This window comes from Lipophrys pholis, assembly GCF_963383615.2.
Source record: "Lipophrys pholis genome assembly, chromosome: 19".
Lineage (NCBI taxonomy): Eukaryota > Metazoa > Chordata > Actinopteri > Blenniiformes > Blenniidae > Lipophrys > Lipophrys pholis.
In genome coordinates, this window is record NC_137647.1 from 11,911,543 (window position 1) to 11,933,082 (window position 21,540).

The 21,540-nt window shown below is 41.4% G+C and overlaps 1 protein-coding gene across 1 annotated transcript in view; it reads right to left on the reverse strand.

Moving 5' to 3' along the window:
* grin2aa (glutamate receptor, ionotropic, N-methyl D-aspartate 2A, a) overlaps window positions 1-21,540 on the reverse strand; it is a 146,216-nt gene that overhangs the window by 19,056 nt on the left and 105,620 nt on the right. The window contains exons 5-10 of the mRNA XM_080488682.1: window positions 17,283-17,397; window positions 9,380-9,582; window positions 5,903-6,074; window positions 5,001-5,154; window positions 3,854-3,979; window positions 3,463-3,692 (exon numbers count right to left, since the gene is read on the reverse strand). Coding sequence (XP_080344808.1) covers window positions 3,463-3,692; window positions 3,854-3,979; window positions 5,001-5,154; window positions 5,903-6,074; window positions 9,380-9,582; window positions 17,283-17,397 — 1,000 coding nt within the window. The remainder of the gene's footprint in view (window positions 1-3,462; window positions 3,693-3,853; window positions 3,980-5,000; window positions 5,155-5,902; window positions 6,075-9,379; window positions 9,583-17,282; window positions 17,398-21,540) is intronic.

Below are 21,540 nucleotides of genomic sequence, written 5' to 3' on the forward strand. Positions count from 1 at the left end.
ATCCCAATGCAGCGATGATGAGAGGCAGGAGGGGTTTGTGTCTCAGACAGGTGGAGATAAGAGCAGCAAAGGAAGCTGTTGCTAACCTTTGTGGATGCCATGTGATGCTTTGTGGGCTCTCTTGCCACATTCATTTTTTTATTTATTTCACCCTACCCAAGTCATCTCCGTCTCTCCTTGTACTCTATCCTCTCTTGTTTTGTCCCATTGCTGCTTTGCAGCTCTTGCTTCTCTCCTGCCGCCCGGCCTATTTCATTGTTATACAAGTTCTGTTGATTCCCTTTTCTGTGTGTGTTTTACTATATCTCTGCCTACACTGTGTATATATGTGTGGCCTGGTTTCGCTGCCGTTGTGGGATATGAAACAGGGAGCACAAAAAAAAATAACATTGTAATGTTTGTAATGACCCCATTAAATAAAAAAATTAAATAAAATATTAGCTTTATCTAGCGAATATGGGTTTATAGTTCATTCATAACTTGTTTTTTGTCAAATTGCTCTTAAATAAATTGGATTATTTTCACATATATTTTCTTCTATTTCTCTTCCTGTAAAAACAGTGACAAATGTCTGATGACTCATCTCACGCTTTGGGGCATGCACTATTTCTGCTTTCAATGGAAATACGCGAATAACATAATAGGGTGTCTCTTCTGCACCAACAGCAAATGTTGGCTGAAAGCTGAGAAGTATAATGAAGCATGATAGGCTTCTTAAAATGTTCATCAAATTTGGCACATGTCATCTATACTTTGAAGTACTGTTGTTTTCTTCTTATGAAAAATGTGTAATATAGCGAATAAACTGAAATAAGACATTGGGAAATGAGATAGTGAATTTATTCTGTGAATGAGATGACCCCAGAAGGATAAAGCTGCAAGTGTGTGTGTGTGTGTGTGAGTGTGCACACATGCCACTGCACCCTGTTATCTAAACTCTTAAATGTGTGTGCTTTTTCAAAACCAGTCCTTTTACATATCTACTCAGTTTCAGTTGTTTATGTTACTTCTCTTTCTTTCTATTTGCAAAAACTCCAAAGCCATTTCTCCAAAAGCAGTCCCTGATATTGTTCCAAGCGATATGGCAACAGTACATTTTTCAGTACTTCAGGGTTGTGTTTATCCAGGTGTGTTTGTGTTCAAGGGCAGCAGCACTCCCGAGTGCTTGTCACTGATTCAATATACCTTTCTCCCATCAATCACAGCGCAGAAGGTGCACTTAGGCTCACTTTAAAGTCACATTTAAAAAAAAAAAAAAAACAGGCACTGAAATTTAAATCAACTCTCAGACTCACATTGATGGTCACTAAAATCCAAACACGCACAAAAAGTATTTCTCAGCAGATGCATGGAGAAGGTGCCAACAGCTGCTATCAGTGTGTTCTTTCAGCTAACTATTACAATTACTGAACAATACTTGTTTGCTTGACTTTTAAATGTTAAAGTCTGTGAGATATAAACCTTTTCCATTATTAAACTCGCATGAGAAAGTGGAAACAAATAAGCCCTACTTGTAGAGACAAATCCCCAGTGGTGACAGCCTAAAACACCACAGACCTTTTAACTGACTGCTCTACACTGGCGCATGAGGCGGACAGTCTGGGAGATATGCTCAACACCCCAATAAACATTCATCACAGCTTTTTCATAAATGATTTAAACTAATTAAAAAAAAAACTCTTAATGTTGAAAACAGCAAAAAAAAAAAAAAGATGAACATTGGCAAAAAAGAATAGGTTGTTTAGAGCTTACAATCACTGCTGAAAGCTGTGTTTTCTGTGATTAGCCAAGGCAGTTCAGATAAGTAAATATTGTATTCCGCCAACAGTCACCCATGCAATCAACCTGCCTTTCATCCTACATCCACTTTACATTAAGATTTATGGCAGTTGTTTCTGTACAGATCCCAACAGAAATGCTAAATATATGACATACAGTATGTATTTTGCCTGTGATAACTGATTCTGATTCAGGACTTCTGAGTTGCAGAATACATCACCATATTATCAGCAACTGAAGCAAGGTCAACTGTTTGAGTGTTTGTGTCTTTGATGGATGGGCTGGTTGGTCATTTATTGCATGTTTAGTGCTATAAGTTGTTTTACATACATGAAACACAATCCAATTAAATTGTACAGTACTTTAAGTCATACAAAACACTATCTGTTACAAGACCAAAAACAGATCTACAAGGTTTATTATGATGTCCTTCTACTGACCCAAAGAGTCTTAAATGACGGAAAGCTAATTTGATTTAATATAACCCAAAATCAAACAATGCACTATAAACTTGTAACAGTTGGCTTGCTGTCCAGCCTCTAGCGAACATATCTGGTCGTTTTTGTCTGGTTTCTTTTTAACTTGTCGTCTCTGTCTTTCCATATCATAGCTTTGGCTTTCATCTCTTCCCCTCACGCCATTCCTTTCCCTACCTCAGCTGTCAACCTGACCCATATCTGTCCACCTGTTGTCTTGTACCATCTTGTGTGTCTTGGCCTTTCGCGGGTGCTCAGTAGCCTTCCTGCCAGTTTATGTACCCCCCGCCGCCCCCCCCCCCCCCCCGCCCCCGCCCCCCGCCCGCTCCCATCCCTCCTTCCTCTCATTCTGTAGGTTGTCAAATCCCTCTTTGCCTGACTCCCCATGGTAATATCTACACATACGTCTATATCTTTGTCCTCAAGAATATGCTCCCATTTTGTCTTGTTTTTCTTATTCATCTACCTTGTCTTGACGTTTTACTTTAATATTTAAATCTGTAGTCTTTCAAGGGCATGTCCGTTTTTTCTCCATATTAGGTACTGAACAGAAATGTGTATATAAATGGAAACTATCTAAGTTTTTATTGTTTAAAAATGTATGATGTGATAGATCAGCATGTTCTACTTGATCTCATATATATATATATATATATATATATATATATATATATATATATATATATATATATATATATATATATATATACACACTGTGTATATCTACACACATACACATTTACCCATACACCATATGTACAAGTTTCCCCACAGTTGCAGCAAATGGTTCTGAGTACCACTTAAATCCCAAAAGGACCACTACCATGCTAGTTTCAATAATGGATGTACGTTGATACCGTTGTACTAAAAGGTAAGTAATAGCGTTGCAATAACTTTGGTAAAGCTTGTTTGAATCTTTGCAAAGCCTGCAATCATGTAACCTTGAAAATACACCATATAAAAGGCAAATGCAGCCATTTGAGCAAACAATCATACAAAAAGTAAATGCAAGGTGCTTCTACACCATCAAAGGAAACTGGGTCTCAAGAGTGCCTTGCTTGTGGGCACCTTGGCACATGGCCATGGCAAGATGGGGAATCGAGCCACCAAACCTTGGTAGTGGAAGACGACCCACTTTAACAATTGAGTATTTAACAATTGTATTTCCATGTTTGTGTATTGGATAATGTTAAAAACTCTTCATTACCTTATTGTCTGACAGCCCCGTGACTTGGTCAACAAACTCCTCCTGGATCATGAAGGCGGCCAGGTTGGCAGTGTAGGAAGCCAGAAAGATGACAGCGAAAAAGGCCCACACTGAGACTATGAACTTACTGGTGGTTCCCTTTGGGTTTTGTACAGGCACAGAGTTGTTAAAGACCAGACCCCACAGCAGCCACACGGCCTTGCCCATGGTGAAGGAAGGGCCATGGGGGTCTGATAGAGAGGACAGAAGAAAGACAGCAAAACAGATGAGAAAATGAGAAAACCTGTCCCCCATAAAATTCCCTTACGGGGACAATAAATTGGATTATATTATCATGTATTGTACATTCATTGGTTGGGACAGCATTCATGTCCCTGATGCCTTTGCTTACCTTTTCCCTGTGCCAAGTTTCTGTTAAAGCCAAGAGGACTGATGTACTCAAACATAAAGACAGCCATTGCAGTCACCAGTAGGAGCATCACAAACATCATCACCCACACTGATGCGCTGAATGGCTCTGAAAGAGACAGAAAAATAAAGGAGACAGGAATTAAGTATTAATACGTGCTCAATTTTCACATCTTACACATCACTTTGCTCATTTCATTCTTATCCTCTTTCTGTCTTTCCATGAACTGCAGGAATAGTTTAATCCTGCATATGCACTCACACACGATGATTAAGGAACTTCATGCATAGCAGGCTGGGTGCTGTAGATTCAGAGCCCCTACTGAAGCTACTGCACACATTTACACACACGTACACACACACACCTCCTACTTGACTGTGTACAAAGGGGGTACAGTATAGAAAGGCCTGGTGTCAGCACTCCTGTCCTCCCTCCGAGCTCACAAGAGTACTGCAGAGATTAAACTCTGCTCTAATGTATGGGAGACCACTGTTGGCACACGGCCGTGCACTGTGTGTCCGTGTCCGTGTGTGTGTGTGTGTCTGTGTGAGTAGGTGAAGTATGTGTGTACTGGCAGGCGGCCATTATGGGGTTTTCCTGCTAAGCCCCTATAATTGCCACTTTCACAGCACTAACTGCATTCTGCATACATGTTAGCATGTGTACCTACGTGTGTGCCATTGTGCCTGTGTGTGCGGCCATATTCTTGTGTTTCTCCATCAAAGTTTATAGATTACTTTGCTGGCATTTCGCTTTAGGCACGTTTGCGTCCATACCATCATGTAATGTGTGCAGATAGTTCAATGTTGATACGGAGGCACTTGGCATTAAATGACTGGATCCACAGTCCGTGAGGTTGAAGCCCTGTGGTTAAGTCCCTCTCAGGTGAGTAAGAGTCATTGTGTCAGAAAGCTGGAGTGGAGCTAAATCCCTCAGATGAAAGAGAAAGTATTGACAGCTGCGCAACTGAACTGAATTATGTTGTCAGTTCAGTATCTCAGGGAACACACACACACACACGCAAAGAAAATACCACAGAAGCTGAAAAAAAAGAAGCAAACAAGACAGTCCTGGTCTACATACTCTCCTGAGTCCAACACCAAAGCAAGAGTGAGTCAGTGACAGTTACCAAGGAAGGCTGACGGGGAGACGGTTCCATTACTACGAGAGACCATGACGCTGATACCAGTTTCCACGAACGGGACGGAGAAATCGATGACCTCAGAACGCTCCTCATTGATCGTCAGAGATCCGACGGCCATGACGGCTTTCTTATAGACCACCTTATCATCAGGGTTGGAAGGGAGGGGAGGATGGAGAGGGGTGATTGGGGATGAAGGAGCAATAATAAGAATAGAGGGAAAGGTCATATTAAACTCAATCTGAAATCCAAACGCAACAGTACATACAACCCACCAAAGAGACTGCAATGTTAAAAATGACAGTTTGGTGCATCTTTTTATATGATACAAATCTGTAACAGTATATGTCACGATAAAACTATAAAATAAGACTAGAACACAAATGCCTGTAAAATCTCAGCATGAGATTTTAAATTTGAGTAACTGCATCAATAAACTGTTTTAATACAATCGCTTCACACATGGGAGCCTGTGCTGCGTATGATGAATGCCATATGAACTTCAAGTCAACCATAAAATATACTGACAGCTATAAAGTTTACAGCCTTAAAATGAACTCTGGGACTTTACCTTCAAGTCAATGATAATTAAACCCATTCAAAGAAGTAAATAAGATTTTTTGTTTGTGCTGCTGCTTCATGACTCAGAGGACACGTTCTCTCTGCTGTGAACATTTAGCAAAATATGCAGCTTCACAAACACTCTTTGTTTAGAAACCAAGAGTCATCACTAACTGGCTCTTTCTACAGCACCGATAAACTGCTGTATAGTCTGCAGCCTTCAGGGCTAGAGGCAAACAAGTTATCCACATGTTAATGTATTTGGAGGGATTTCAAACTGAGTACTGTGCCCACTGGCGCAGGTATGCCCATGAAAGCAACCCTCTTACCTCTCCCACCATCCCATTCCAGACATTGTTGATCTTCTTGCCATGTTTGCCATTGGTTACCAGGTATAGGTCATAGGTGAACTTGACATACTTGGCAATCTTTTTGAGAATGTCAATGCAGAAACCTTTACAGCACTTCTTGATATATGTTCCACCAGCCTCTGTTGTGTTACTGCAAAAAAACACAAAGAAAACAAACATTTTATACATTCTGCATTAAACATGGTAACAAGGCAACAAAGCAGCATGCGATTTCATTTCAGTTTACTTGTTTTTGTCTCGTTAAGGCTACATTAATCATGTTTTGTTTAAGTTCAAAACCACAAAAAAAAAAAAAAAAAAAAAAAAAAAAAAAAAAGTGCCACTTTAATCTCTCTTGTTAAATTTGTATGACTGCACCAATGAACAAAAATCACCCTGGGACTTTTTCACCTTTAAGTTTAGGTCATTCAAATCAGGAATGACTGAAGGAAAAAAAACATAAAAAATGCTCCTTCTCTCCTTCTCACTCGGTCCCTAGAGGAGGAGGTTTTGACGGCGCTGCATCTGTAAGCCTTGTACCATCTGCGTTCATGAATTTGAGAGCAGGAGAGTTCACACACTCTTCACGCACACGCAAGCACACGCACACACACACACACACACACACAAACACACACATATGCGTGCATCAATTCACAGCCACCTGGGAGTCGCATTTAACTTTCAGATGTGTGCTAATTAGAAGACGATAACCTCGTCCTTTAGTTTAACAACGTGGACACAAACTTGATGGAAAGTGAGAAAAATCACACGTGCACACTTACACACATACACACGCACACACTGAGCTGTGACTGCAGCTTCCTTCGTAGGCAGAACTATGTTGGTTTCAAAGATCGGTGCTGGGAAAACAATAGTCATTTTTGCTTCAAGTTTCTCTCACTAGTCGCCATTGATCTGTCAAACAAATGTCTCCCCAAGTGGAATTCCTCCCTGACTTCACACGAGAGAGAGACATTTACTTTTTATGGTCTAATAATTTGACATGAGAGAGAAAATTGTATCAAGCGGTGATAACTCAGCAGTTGTGAATGACTTTTCCTGAAACTTTGCACATTCGCCCTGCGGGATTTCTTATTGTAACAAGAAATCATTTACAGCAGCTTTTAAATGATTAAATATCAAATTAGGGAGCTGAATTGCATCTATAAGCACCTGCTAAAGTACTAAGTACGTCTAATTCTTCATTAAATTCAATATGGGTATTGTCTCCTCTGCCTTACTCAGATAAAAAGCTTTTTAATTATGGGAATGCAAATAATATATTGCAATTCTACATTTTTGTTTACCGGTCCACTGGATTAAAGTGAGTACACTGAAGCACGACGGTAAGAGACAACAGAGTGGATGGATGGACTGAAGGAGGCAGTGGCTTGCGGTTCAGTATGCAGCTGGTCTATTTTTCATCTTAAAAGCACTTAAATGACTTGCATCAGTCAAAGCATAAGTTCTGCACACAAGAAAAAAAAGAAAAAAAAACAAGATCAGGAAAGTGGATTGAAAACGCTCACTTTGAGCAGATCAATCACAGAAACAGGGAGAGTGTATTGTGAACATGGATTGTTTAACTACAATATTGTCCATGTGTAATCTGAGCAGTAGTTATGATAATGAAAAATTGCCATGTAACTACAAGATGAAATGATGTTAGAATAGAGAAGGAGCCATGTAGTAAATACTTTGACAGTAACCGAAATAAGGACCATTAAGTCTGGCAGATTGTGGCAGGTTCAGCTGGCAGAGCAAACATATCGGCCAGAACTTTAATAGCTGTACTCATGAACACTGTGTACTCATTTAGGCAGCTCGCAGTACAGTCCAGGCAGGGAGAGCATGTGATGTTATAGAGGCTGTTTGCAAAGTTGCCAGGCCAACTTGATATAGAAACACTACAGGGCCTGAGGGGTCTCCAGAGAGGGCAGTGTGTGTCTCTGTGCGATTGTGCATTAGTGTGGTTGTGACTTCTTCTCAGGCCCAGCCTGGATGAGCGAATTTCTGGTTCTGCATGCATGGATACTCCTCCGACCCTGAACCACTCCTCTTTTTCTGCCTCTTACACCCCCCCACCCCCCCATCTATCCCTCTTTCTCCAAATGGACAACAAGGATGCTTGAGTGGGAATTGCGCTGTGGGAGGGAGGAACGCAGTCGAATGCATTGGCCTGTGAGTGAGTGGACATGTGGCAACAGAGAGTGTGTACGAGATTGTGAAAGTGTGTTTGCGTTGCGCCTTGGAGATGCTTTATCCACCGCCCTACTTCACAGTGATTCTGGTTGGAAATATCTTTCGGCCTCTTCCCCGAGACCCTATTAGTGCTTAATCAGCTCTGTTTGGCTGTGTGTGTGTGTGTGTGTGTGTGTGTGTGTGTGTGTGTGTGTGTGTGTGTGTGTGTGTGTGTGTGTGTGTGTGTGTGTGTGTGTGTGTGTGTGTGTGTGTGTGTGTGTGTGTGTGTGTGTGTGTGTGTGTGTGTGCACATCTGTCGCAGTTACAGCGAGGGACTTTGCACACTTACAGATTATTGCAGGGAAAGAATGACACAAAGTGTGTATCAGACATGCCAATCTAACTGTAAGTGTGGCTCATGAATGTGTGCGTTCCAGTGGGGGGTGGGGTTATTAAATTATCTACAAACCAATTACATGCTTTGATTCAGCAGCACTCAAGCCACGCTGAGAGAGAGAGACACACACACACACACACACACACACACACACACACACACACACACACACACACACACACACACACACACACAGACACACACACACACACACACACACACACACACTGTGCATGTGTGTCTTTCAGGAACATAACACAGCGAAGGACTGCAAGTATTTGGGTGTTAGAGAGAAAATTGGTCGGGAAGGAAGTAAATTGCTGAGTTCAGCACTCGCCTCCATTTTCAGGGGGAGGAAAGAAGCTGCTGCATAGATTGAGCACTGCACCTCTTTCCCACCTCGGAGGAGAAAGGAGAGCGCACACAGGAAGAAACAGCCACGGTGCTCAAGATTATAAGAACCTCATATACATTTATATGAAATTAGTTGTACATTTCTTGGCATTTGATGGGGCGCTAATGAATACTGAATATAGCTGAAATTTTTCATGGTGATAATTACCTGTTCCATCTTGTGCATTAATCATCTATTAGTTAGCTTATCTGGGATGAATAATCATGGAATAAGGATCAGGTGGATGCCTTTTCCTTGAGTGGATTTTTCCCTTTTTGTTTCCATTTTAATGAAGAACTATAAAAAAAATAAAAAATAAATGCCTGGAGGGTGAAACTAATTATTACTCTAGGATAATACCATGTGAGAATTTAGGTATAATGGAAACAAACTGAAACCCAATTTACTGTACCAAATACTCTCCCCGGCTCGATTCTGTCTATGCCACATTCATACATAAACACACGCTTGTGTGACTTACTCTTTGATATGTTTCCTACAGGGCACGGAGTTCCTCATGCAGGTCCCAGTGAGCCTTTCTACGTCCTCCACAATAACGAAAGGTTTTTCCTCCAATGTGACGATGGACAGGTGGTTGTCATCGAGCTCGGCATCACCGAAGGAGTTGAACCGCGGCCACACCGGGTACTTAAGTGACAGACTGCCATTGTCCAGTCTCCCCATCTGGAAGGAATCAGAAGATCAATAATCAACTGGGTACATCGATGAGGTTGTTAGGGCTCTAGAAGTAGGAACATTATATATTGTCACTCAATAGAGATGAAATAGATTCTATAATGTCCTTACGGAGGCTGGTTTTTGTGTAGGGAAGCTGTAAAATGTTACACATCATTAATCAGACAGTTTTTACTGAGTTGATCTGCTGGAGGTGGATAAACATCATTAAGAAGTGTCTGATTTCAGTTTATTCTTTTGTTTCATTAATTAAAATAGATACATTTCAAAATTTGAAACTGACATTTACTCTATGTTGTTCAAAGGCTATAATACATGCTACAGTAGTGTACTCACACAATAATATATAAGAAATCACGAGGTGAAGATATGCATGACAAGGAAACAGACTGAGAAAGCAGCATGGATGCAAGCACACGCATGATAAAGAGAGAGGGAGTGTTACAGCATGATAACGCCGCGACTCCATAAATATTTAAAAAAAGTTTTTAGAGCTGTGATGTCACCGATTCCTCTACGGATGCTCTTTACTCACCCACATCTGTCTGTGAATGTATACTCACTGTGTGTGAGCGTGTGTGTGTGTGTGTGTGTGTGTGTGTGTGTGTGTGTGTGTGTGTGTGTGTGTGTGTGTGTGTGTGTGTGTGTGTGTGTGTGTGTGTGTGTGTGTGTGTGTGTGTGTGTGTGTGTGTGTGTGTGTGTGTGTGTAAACTATGTTTTCATCAGACGGAGAAGGAAGAGAGTGAGAGAGAGAGAGAGAGAAAAAAATAAAGCAACAGGCACCAAAGCTTTGCTTGACTTTTTAATTATTAATGAAGCAAGAGCCAGAAAAAGACAAAACCTCACTCTCACTCTTTCCCTTTACTTCAAGATGCTGGTTTTTTTTTTTCACTTTTTGTACTGTAGAATTGAGTGTTTGACGCTATGGCCAAAGAGCTTTGTGCGCATACACATGGACATCCCTCAATCAGAAGCAAATTGAAAAAGAGTGGAATCACTGCTTTGTCTCATGTGTATGTGTGCAGTCGGCACATTTACTCATATATTATCTAATGCTAATCTGCCACCCCTCTGACCCTCGAATCATCAGACAGTCGTTGCTGCCCACAAATACACACATATAAGTGCACAGACGTTGCTTTGCCTGAATGTTTTCCTAAGTCATTAACAGGCGAGCAGAGAGGAGGAAGAGAAATTAGCATTTTAATTGTTTTGCTTTGAGTGGTTTTCTATCCTCTGACAGGGATTAGAGTCTCTTCTCCGCTTTTAGTCGCCACCACTGTCAACAGCTCACTCTGCTGTCGGCTACATCCCTCAAAACCGTGCACACACTCGCGCGTGCACACATGCCCGCGGAGGCATTTGTGTTAAAGAGGCGGGACGGTGCGCTGCGGTGGCATGTGTCGGTTCTTGTGTGTCACCTTTACTCTCAAGGGAATCGGCCGCATTTGTCGGTCTGTCTTAGCCCGGCTGTTTTGCATTTCACAAGAGAGTGACTGCATGCATATGCAGTATACATGTATGTGTGTGTTATTTACGAAATGGAAATTGGAGGAAGTGAGATGATTAATAACAATATGCTTTTGGTAGGAATTCAAGTACAACAAGTTCAGACTTTGTTTCTCAATAGAGCTTGTGCATCTCACAGCGAGGATATCCCCGATTCGAATCTGAGCCTTTCTGAGTGGGGGTTGGATTTTCACACTGAACGTGGGTGGGTTCTCTTAACGCGCCGAAAAAGGACGCAAGTGAGTGTAATTTGGTGACTCCAAATGAATTTGATGAAGGAAACAGCAGAGAAGACACCCGGATCAATAAATGGATACATTATCATTTTCCAGCAACGTGTCCTGAACATTTTATTCAAAAAATTACACTGAGATTTTTTTTTCAACCCTCCGTCTGGCTAGTTAGCGACATCGCAAAGCAAATATAGTAGACAAACATGATAAACTTCAACCTTCGGGTATTTATATACCGTTTGGGAAGTGGTCTTAATTTGGTTGGGTGAGTCAATAAACTCAGAGGAGAGATTAATGCTCCACACAAAATATGATTGACAAAATCAGGAAAAAAAAGAGGAGGACAAGAAAAGCTGACTTCAGCAAGTCTTCACATTTCCTGTCCTGCTGCCCTCATCTTCCTTCTTCCTCCCAGTTGCTGCTTCTCTCTAATTAAAGAAAGAGGGGTTATAAATTAATGCCTCAAGAGGTGGGAGGATTCTCTTTATCGACCGACTGGGCAGCAGAATGCTGAATCGTCCCGGATGTAATACCAGATATTAAGCATATACGGTGAATAGAACGTATTGCGCGTGTGTGTGTGTGTGTGTATCTTTGTGTGTGTGTGTGTGTGTGTGTGTGATATGATAGTGAGGCCAGTGGGAGGTTATAATGATAGTTCCCATGGGATTACTGCACTGTAACAACTCGTGGTGGCAACCTTACCGCATCATCGCTCTGCAACCGATTTAGAGCCATTCGGTGATGAGATGACACTCTGCCCCCGAAGAGGAGCTTCTCTGCATCTTTTATTGCTTCGTTTCATGTCGTTGCTTATCTTTTATATTATCCCAGCCATGCCTTCTTTTATTGTTACTTCTTCATCCTTTTAGGGTTTCGGTATTTGAACCTACATTAATTTCTCTATTTTATCTCCCTCACACTGGCTCTTTTCTTCTGCCTGACCTCTGCACACATCCAAGGGCAATAATAAACTAAAAACCCCGATGAGTAAGCGAGAGCGCATCATAAAAGAATAAATAAAAAACAAGGGTCAGAGAACTTACACTAAGCACATTCTGTGTGCCAGTCTCACTGGGAGAGTTACTGCTGTGGCAAGTTGCATTATGGGAGAATGAGTTCCTAATAGCGTGGAGAAACCCATTCAGTCATAAAACAGTATCTGTCACTCCTGTCAGAGGAAATTATGTTGGAAAAATAGATTCTCCCTCTCCTGCAGTTGCTCCAAAATGTGTCTGCGTGCGTGCGTGTGTGTGCTGCCTCTGCTTGCATGTGTCAGCGTGCATGTGCTCGCCAATGTTTGTGTGCGAAAAAAATGAGGGCAGGGAAGAAGGGAATGACAGAGTGGAGGAGCGCGCGGAAACTGCGTCCATTGATTCAGACATATTTCCTTAAAGTGAAGCATTTTTATTAGGATTCAGACGAAAGTGATGCCCGGATTGCAAAGGCATGTGTGTGTGTATGTGTGGATGTATGTGTGTGTGTGTGTGTGTGTGTGTGTGTGTGTGTGTGTGTGTGTGTGTGTGTGTGTGTGTGTGTGTGTGTGTGTGTGTGTGTGTGTGTGTGTGTGTGTGTGTGTGTGTGTGTGTGCGTGTGTCGACTGGGAGGTGTGGGCGTGTGCACACAGGCCTTTGTGAGTCTCTCCTCTCCATATTGTGATTCTCCAAGCACAAATCCCATGCTGTCAGTAATAATTATTTTGTGAACTGGCTGCTAACACCACAGCAGTTCCTGAAGCAATTTACACACTCCATCGACTCAGCAGGAATAAAACATAACATCCTGGTTGTGATCGGTAAATACACTTTTCTCATTCAGTTGGTAAAGTTGTACTGTAACTCAAAGCAATTAAAGTCGTTTGGATTTTTGTAAGTGACGGAAACACAATATTCAACCAAGCATAAAAGGCATGTTTACATTTCTGTTGAGCAGGAAGAAAATATGGTGCGCTGGTAATTTCATGAACGCTGCGATACCGGTTTTACACTTGTGTTAAATTCTTGCAAAGTCAAATATAACAAAGGTATTGAAGCAATGGGAGCTCAGAATTTGGTTACCATTGTCTGCTAAATCCTTGTAATGAATTGTGATAAATTAACTGGTGGTTTGAAGTGTAAATAACTCATACCAGTAATCTTGAGAAATATACTTGGATATGAAATATCAAGAAAAAAAATAGTCGTATACATATGAAGCAAAGATTCAAAATAAAGCCTGACGTATTCTAGCTTGAGACCCTCCTCAGATAAACTGATCGTTCTGGGACGGCATGGAAGAGGCCTCAGTCTCTTTCTTTAAAAGATGAGATGAAATGGGTCAAATCTAAAAAACAATACGGGAATACCTGCCTCTGCAGTGATCACTTCACACCAACTTGAAATTTGAGAGGAGGCAGCAATATAAACTATTGACTGTGAATATAGAAAAAATATTATTATGCATATACATGATTTTCATTTAACACACAGTGATGCAGTGATCAGCTCTCCTGCCACACAGCAAGAATATCCCTGGTTCAATTTTCTCCCAAAGTCCAAAGATTTCTCTTTGAGGTGAATCGGTATCTTTAATTTGACTACAGATGCAGTTAGCAGAAAATATCTTTCTGTCACATTTTGTTTGCCCTGTGAACTGCTCCCGGTATGGAAGGTTCACATTTTATCAAACAAGTTGATTTATCTTAGCAAAACAATATAAAATATAAGCTTCTTAAGATCCTAATTTCTTTTTAAGAAAATCACTTACCGTGTTTGGCATTAGGGGATTAAAGCATAAATATGTAAAGAAAGCCACATTTTTGATTCACAATAATCCTTGAATTAAAGTAATATACAGTTTGACTAACATTTTGTAGGTTCCCCACATCACTGCACAAGTTCCAGCCTTCTGCTCGAGTGGAATATACTTGCATGGTTTGTTATAAACTGTGACTTCTGTGAACGTTATCGAGAGGCTATCATTCAATCTTGAAAAGAAAAAAAAAAAAAAAAAAAAGAAAAATCCAATCACATGGAGCATCCAGCGACACAGGTGTGGCAATTTCAAAAGTAGCTCTTGCGCAAACTTCTAATCAAAGCAGCAGCATGTGTGTGCTGCAGTGAAGAGCAGGTGTGGAGGCTTTGGAAACCTGAGTGCTAAACACCTGTAGTGGGAGGAAAAAACAGAAATGACACACATGCTGGTGGCTCCGTTCCACCTCTCTCTTCCTCTGCCTCTCTCGCTCTCTCTCTCTTTGTGTCTCCCGTTCTTCAAGCTCATTTGCTCTCGCTACCCTGGCCCATCTGTCTCTATCGCTCTCTTGTCTCGGTACTGTTCCATATCGCTCCTCTCTCCCTGTCTCTACCTCGTGTGCCCCAAGGGGACACATTTTGTATTTTTAGTGCATATCCATATTTTACAGCATTTTTATCTCTTGATCATCATGGAAGTCTCTCTCGCTCTCTCTCTCTTTCTCTGCCGCTGATTTCTGGTGCATGGGTGGGACAGCAGCTTCAGAGAGAGAGAGAGCGAGAGAGAGAGAGAGAAACTCCCAATTATGTTTCCACTTTGAGTTTCTGTGTCTCTCATCCTTTGAGTCTCTTCCCCTGCACCACAGTAAAGTGGTACTGATCAATTTCACAGACTCACAACAACATCCTTCCTCTCTTCGGCACACTGACAGAAGATTATGCGTGTGCCTACGTCTGTGCACGCTGGTGTGTACAGGTATGAAATATGTAAAAGCCCAAAGATTGGGAGGATTATGTAGAGACTGTGCACATTGCAGCAAACTAAACTGCATAGTGGAGCACACGCGCCCGCGCACACACATGTGGATGTGACCTGAATAACGACCAGCAGCGAAACTATTAAGAACAGTGTTTCTGTCAATAACCAGCGTAGAAGGGTAAACGCACACGCACGCGCATGCACGCGCATACACACGCATTCACACACCCACACGGGAGCGGTGACCCTTCGCCACCTCAATAACAGAGGTCTCGGGTCTTGATTAACTGCGGTTTGAGCCGCGATCAGAGATCACAAGACCAGAGTACAGAGATTATCTGACCTGCACTGTGAGGCAAGGCAGAAAAGAAAAGGACGAAAAAAGAGATCAAAACAGTGAATGATTGAAATGTTTATGTAGTGAAAAATGAAGTCCAAAAGACTCCAGTAGAAGGTAAGGGATGTGGTAAATTGACAAACTAAATGAATGGAAAGACAATGACTCTAAAACAAATAATTAGCTTTCTCTCCTTTCTTTCCTATTCATAAATTTCCTGTGGCTACACCTCTCTCTTTTATCATGCTTCTCTCAGACCTCTCCTTTCAGCCTCGCCATTACCCAAGTATGAGCTATCGGGACATTAAATATGGGCTATTTAAGTTAGTGTGAGACAGTCAGACGTAGGTATAAAGATGCATGGCTGCCATTTAAAGTCCATTACGATGGCAAGAATACTGAGTCACATATGTACAGAAGCCATTCTTCATGGAAGCGTCTCCACATTACCCAGTTAAAGAAATCTATACGCTTGTTGGTAAATGAGCTCATTGATCACTAAAGCGCTGTATGATGGGGCAGAGGTGACATGTTCGATTCTGTGTTTAGTTTTTGTCCAGCGTGTTGATTTGCAAGGTAAGAATTGGATTAACCAGTAGATGAATTCAGAATGGCAGCTTGTTCGTTGTATTGAAATGATCACCTTACTAAAGAGCTTAGCAGAAAATAGCAGCAAAAAAAGAAACATTTATGTACAGTTCATGTCGTAATAGTTGAATTAGGAAACAAATGCATTGGTTCATTTGTTTGACAACACACCTGGTTGGTTCCCGATGTTTACCTACCTTGGCTACAAAGAGCACCAGCTAACGGAAGTAACTTACTGGAACAGCTCTAAAATGCGAATGGGATGCAAAGGCAGCATGATGATGAAGGTCAAAGCTCACGAGCATAGTTCAGAGAAATGCGAGTGTTTCATAGCCGCTATTATATAAGATTATACATAACATCAGTTATGATAATGGTTAACAGCAGATATTCTCTGGAAAGTCAGGCAAAAACATAAAAGTCCAGCATAAAACGTAGGCCCCCGTTTACGTGATGTTTTCACGTGAAAACAAAAAAAATCTTAGTCGCGTTCTGGGTGTCAATTTACATGACGATGGTGGTCGGAGCGACTGAAAATGCATCTTTTTGAAAATGGCTCCCAAGGTGGGACTTTGTGAAAATGTTCTGAGTAAACGGGAGGAGACAGAACACTTCTGAAACGCTACCTCATAGCCGTAGTAAAGGTTCTTCTGCACATGTGCGATTTGTTGGACAACGGCAATGGCGGACTGCATGGTGTTGTGACTATCAGTCCATATTCTCCAGGGACTTGGTAGTTTTATAGTTGGGACTCAACCGGAATAGCAATCCAACTTGGCCGTCAGTCCATAAGAAAGTCAGTGTACTCACCATTGTTAATGTTTAGGGCTTATTGTTCTCTATGAGCATGTGTGTGTGTGTGGTTGTATTACCAAAACAATCACAAGCACCCACTAGTGGCCCAACATAAAAGCTATATCGAGTGTTTTTGAACATCGTTTTCAAAATGTTGCTGTGTAAACATGAAATGTTTCTGAAAGGAAAAGGCTACAAACAACACATTTTCACTTGAATTGTTGACGCATAAACAGGGCCTTAACGTTTTATTGCCGGAAGCAGTAAAAGACACAAACATGCAATACTAGCAAGTGTGTAATTTTTTTATATAGATTTTATGACAGATCTCTTCTTAATCTAGTTCGTCTTCTTCATAACAGAATTAGAAACTGCCGCAGCATAATTCAAAACTATCTGGGCATTAGTTACTTGTCACTATTTTGAACTGAAAAGTGCACATGCAAATTCCAATTCAATTGACTAAATGCTGTATAAGAAATAGAAAGCATCCCCAACGTACCACTCAGGTATCCTACCTTTTCCCACTCTCTCTCCTTGTTGAGAACAATGACCACCAGCTTCGGATGTTCCTGATATCCGTCTTCTGTGAATGACAAGTCTCTGCCATCCCACGTCACATTCATCATGTACCTGAGGAGCGTGAGAAGAGCAAGGGGCGGTCAGGGCAGAGAGTGATAAGAATTAAAATATATTAACAGAATGGGGAGTGAAAGGGGGAAGGGGTTTATGGAGGAATTAGTGTATAAAAAAAGGTGAAGGAATGAATGGTGTTGGAGGGAAAGAGAGGGAAAAGGATATTGAAATATATTAGCATGTGAAAAGTCCATTTAAAAACAGTATAACTTCAAGAACATATTAAATCAGACTCGTTTCTATTGAAATGAGTAAAAGTCACATTTGAGTCTTTTAATAAAGATAATGAACAAAGTGAGCCAGTAATAATTGGGTTAAAGCACAACAACAACATAAAAGAAAGAAACAAAAGGAAGCAATGGATAAGATGTTATAATTTTAAGCTATAGGATCCTTACAGTAAAATTGAACACTATAATATATATACTACACACTCTAATGAGTGACCCATATGGCAGGTCACATTAGCTAAGATGGAGGGCAGTGGGAAGATATTCTTGGGTCCACACAGCCTCCACATTAATCATGGCCGTCCTTCCCCACTCTGTCTGCCTCACTCCTTCTGTCAGCGGTCATGTACAACAGAGAGGAGATGGCTCCTCCTTTCTCCCTCCTCCACTCCATCGCGGGGCCGGGCAATGGGGCAAACTTCTAAATGGAGCACGAGTCACTGAATAAACCACTGGTGGGCTTGCAGGTGAGGCGTTCATGCTCTGTGCGACGACATGTTATGTATGAATCAGGTCACGAAAACAAAGGGAACCGTCTTGTACACCTGAATGAAACAAAAATGACGTGCGACGCCAGTGATCATAATCACATCACATCACAACTGCTTCTCGACCTATCGACAGATCTTATTTTGGTAAACCATAGGGCCTGATCCAACTGCAGCTTTACACATATGAAAACAGCAATATGTAATATTGCATGCACACTTTTGGAAAGATTGAGGATCACATTTGACAGACTTGCAAATGAAAAAGTAATAGTGTGGCAAGTTTACTTTAATGAATTTAGAATATCTGGGAAGAGTTTAAATGGTAACAGTTAAATGTACAGTTAAATGTACAATGCACAATGTGCAATGTCAATATTTGAGGCTGTTTTTCCATATAATTATAAAAGTGCAAAATTGGCTCAACTTTGAGCTGAAAGCTCGCTGTTATTGTAGAGAGAAGATTTTCCTCTGCTGGATCTGCTCAATTAACAAACGTTATTCTAAAGTATTTTCCTTGTTGTACTTTCACTTTGTGACTGATCATCTCCCATAATACGTTTCTATTTCTTTCTTTTTTTTTATTTGCAGGGTACAGATTTATTCACAGTAATGCTCTGATGTGTTTGATGACACATTCCACGACACGTCCAACTCCATGGTGTCACATTTCATTTTATGTTTGTGAGGATTCAGTTCCCTGTTCAGTCACTCCATGTCAAACACCTGCAAATAAAAATTGAAGCAATACCATTTCCAGACGATATTTTTCATTGTAAATGGGGTCTAATGCAGATAAAACTCATTTGAATACTCATGCTCACACAGGATGAATTCTGGGTTTCATGATCACCTTCAAAACACAACCTATTTGCATGACAGCGCAATTTAGCATGCACACACACACACACACGCAGTGTTTTTGTACATGGCCTTCACAATGGTCATTGAGTTTTTTCTCTGTTGAAAGCACCTAGAAATGACTGTGTCATATTTGGTGCTATATAAATAAAGTTGAACTGAATGGAATTGAGTTAATGTTATGTACTGCCTATTACACTGGTGTGTTAAAAAGTCAAACACCAATTAATTAAATACCACTCCACATGGACGGGGATGAATATAATTGTTAAAAGGACTGTGTAATGTGTGTGGGTGTATAGTGACATTTAATGATACCAACATTTTCCTTTAAGCTGCACACACACAGACACACACACACACACACACACACATACACGCACAGAGAAACACATCACCCATATTAAATCATCCAGGGATTCAGTTGGATTCAGTAGGTTCTGTAGGTTCTGTGATTAAAATAATCTTATTGGGCTGAAAGCAGCCAGGTGAGTACCCTTAAGCTATGTGATTGGGTAAAGGATGCAGTGCCCAATTATGTTTGACTGCCAGTAGAGACGCTGGGATGAGTATCTATTCAATAGTTCTGCTCTTTTTAGGCAACAGGACACATCTGTATGAACGAGAAGCCGACGTGTTTTCACACCATTTACGCCTGCACACATATGAGAAGACAAAAAACTGCCTATGCCTACTGTGCTGGATTAACAGTGCAAGTCTGCAGTAGACTGCAGCAAATACTCGCTGGAAAACATTGTTTGTGGCCCGGGCTCAAAAAGCTGTCAGCTTTAAACAAGTATATTGTAAAAAATGAGGTGCAACTTGTCAACTTTTAAAATCGATTGAACATCTTATACCAAGACATCAAAATGAAATTTAGGCAGCGTTGCCTTTTCTCTGCATGTAATCTGATTATTTAGTCTGTCAGTGTGGTCCTGCTCCAAGCGTCAATGGTGCCTGCTGCGTGAATCACCTTTAAATTATGACAAGGAACAAATGTGCTTCTGTTAAACTGAATGCAGACAGGACAGACAGATTGCTCGTGCGTGCGTGTGTGTGTGTGTGTGTGTGTGTGTGTGTGTGTGTGTGTGTGTGTGTGTGTGTGTGTGTGTGTGTGTGTGTGTGTGCGTGCGTGCCCAAGTATATTTGGGCTGACGCCCGCTGGACAGGTGGACCTGATAGAGTGTTGCTAGGATACGGACACAGACTGAAGTGTACATGCTGGAAAATGACCCCCGATAACCCCAAATGAACATGCCTGCACACAAACTGAGAAGCGCTATTATCCTATCCCCACCTCAATAATGCTCAGCATAATGTTTCCTCTTCCCCTGTAGCACAGATCAAATTTCACTCGCTTTCCAGTCATAATTATAACAGTAAACCTCCTATTCATTGAAAGAGGGATGTGGGAAAATGGAGCAAAGGTGGGGAAACAGACATTAGATATGGAATACAAAAAAAAAGAAAGAAAGATAAATGGAGCAGAAGTGAAGAGAAGAAGAGGGGAGTATAGATGAGAGAGGAGGAGAAGGACTAAGCCTCGGCAGTTAGGATAAAAATATCTTCAGTGATATTTTTTACTCCCCTCTTCTTATTTTGGAGTAAAAAAAAAGGACTGTGATGATAAGAGGTGGGGGTTGGGGGGGCTGGGGGGTGTTACTGCAGCAGAGTGAACCCAACAGTACTGCAGCAGGCAAATAAGAGCACACACTGCATTACAGCTGCACATGGCGGAAACTCTCCATCCATGTTGCTTTCTTCACCCTTTGCAACGATGAGCCTTCAAAATTGTTGCAACTTTAAACAAGTGGCCTTTGTTTACAATACCAGTGTCTACAACAGCTTCTTCTCTGGTAGCAGCACGCTGCTCGGCTCTGTCAAAGTGCTCTTATAACAAAAGATATATGATCTCAAGTGCTCACTTCTTCTGAGTTCCTCTGAAACTCCCAGAGTGTATAAAGGGCTCACTTTGAGATGAGAACTCTACATTTTATCTGAAGAGGCTTTATACTGCAGCGGGAAGGAATCGCCACACAAATGTTGAGATGGACTGCACAACACAAGGCGCGAAGGACAGAACTCTCTATCCAGTGAGTCCAAGCAATCATGTGGGAAAGATGCAAGGAGGAAGTGAATCAATGCTGATTGAAAACATGAACGCTGGGCCTCCGGTGGCGTGTGTTGAGGATTGCATGAAGACACAGAGAACAAGAAAACGAGTTATCAGTCTGTTCCACAAGCATGCATTTGTGAGTTTAGGCGGCACAACGTCAGCCCTTACAAATGCATTTTGTCTTTTCCAAGTTTTTGCAGTTGCACCGTAAAATGCAACACGTGTCCACACAGCTACTCCGGCAGGATTTCCTTTTGTTGCGGCAAATGGGATTTATGTCGACTTGGGATCCATCTCATTGTGGCTTTGTTTATTATTGCAGATTTTCTCCAACATGGAAATCAAATTTCAGGGTAGGAATTCTGCACCTTGTGATGATTTCTTCAGTCTGCTCAGAGAACGCAAGAGAATATCAGGGCGGGGGTTGACGATCTCTATGCAGTGT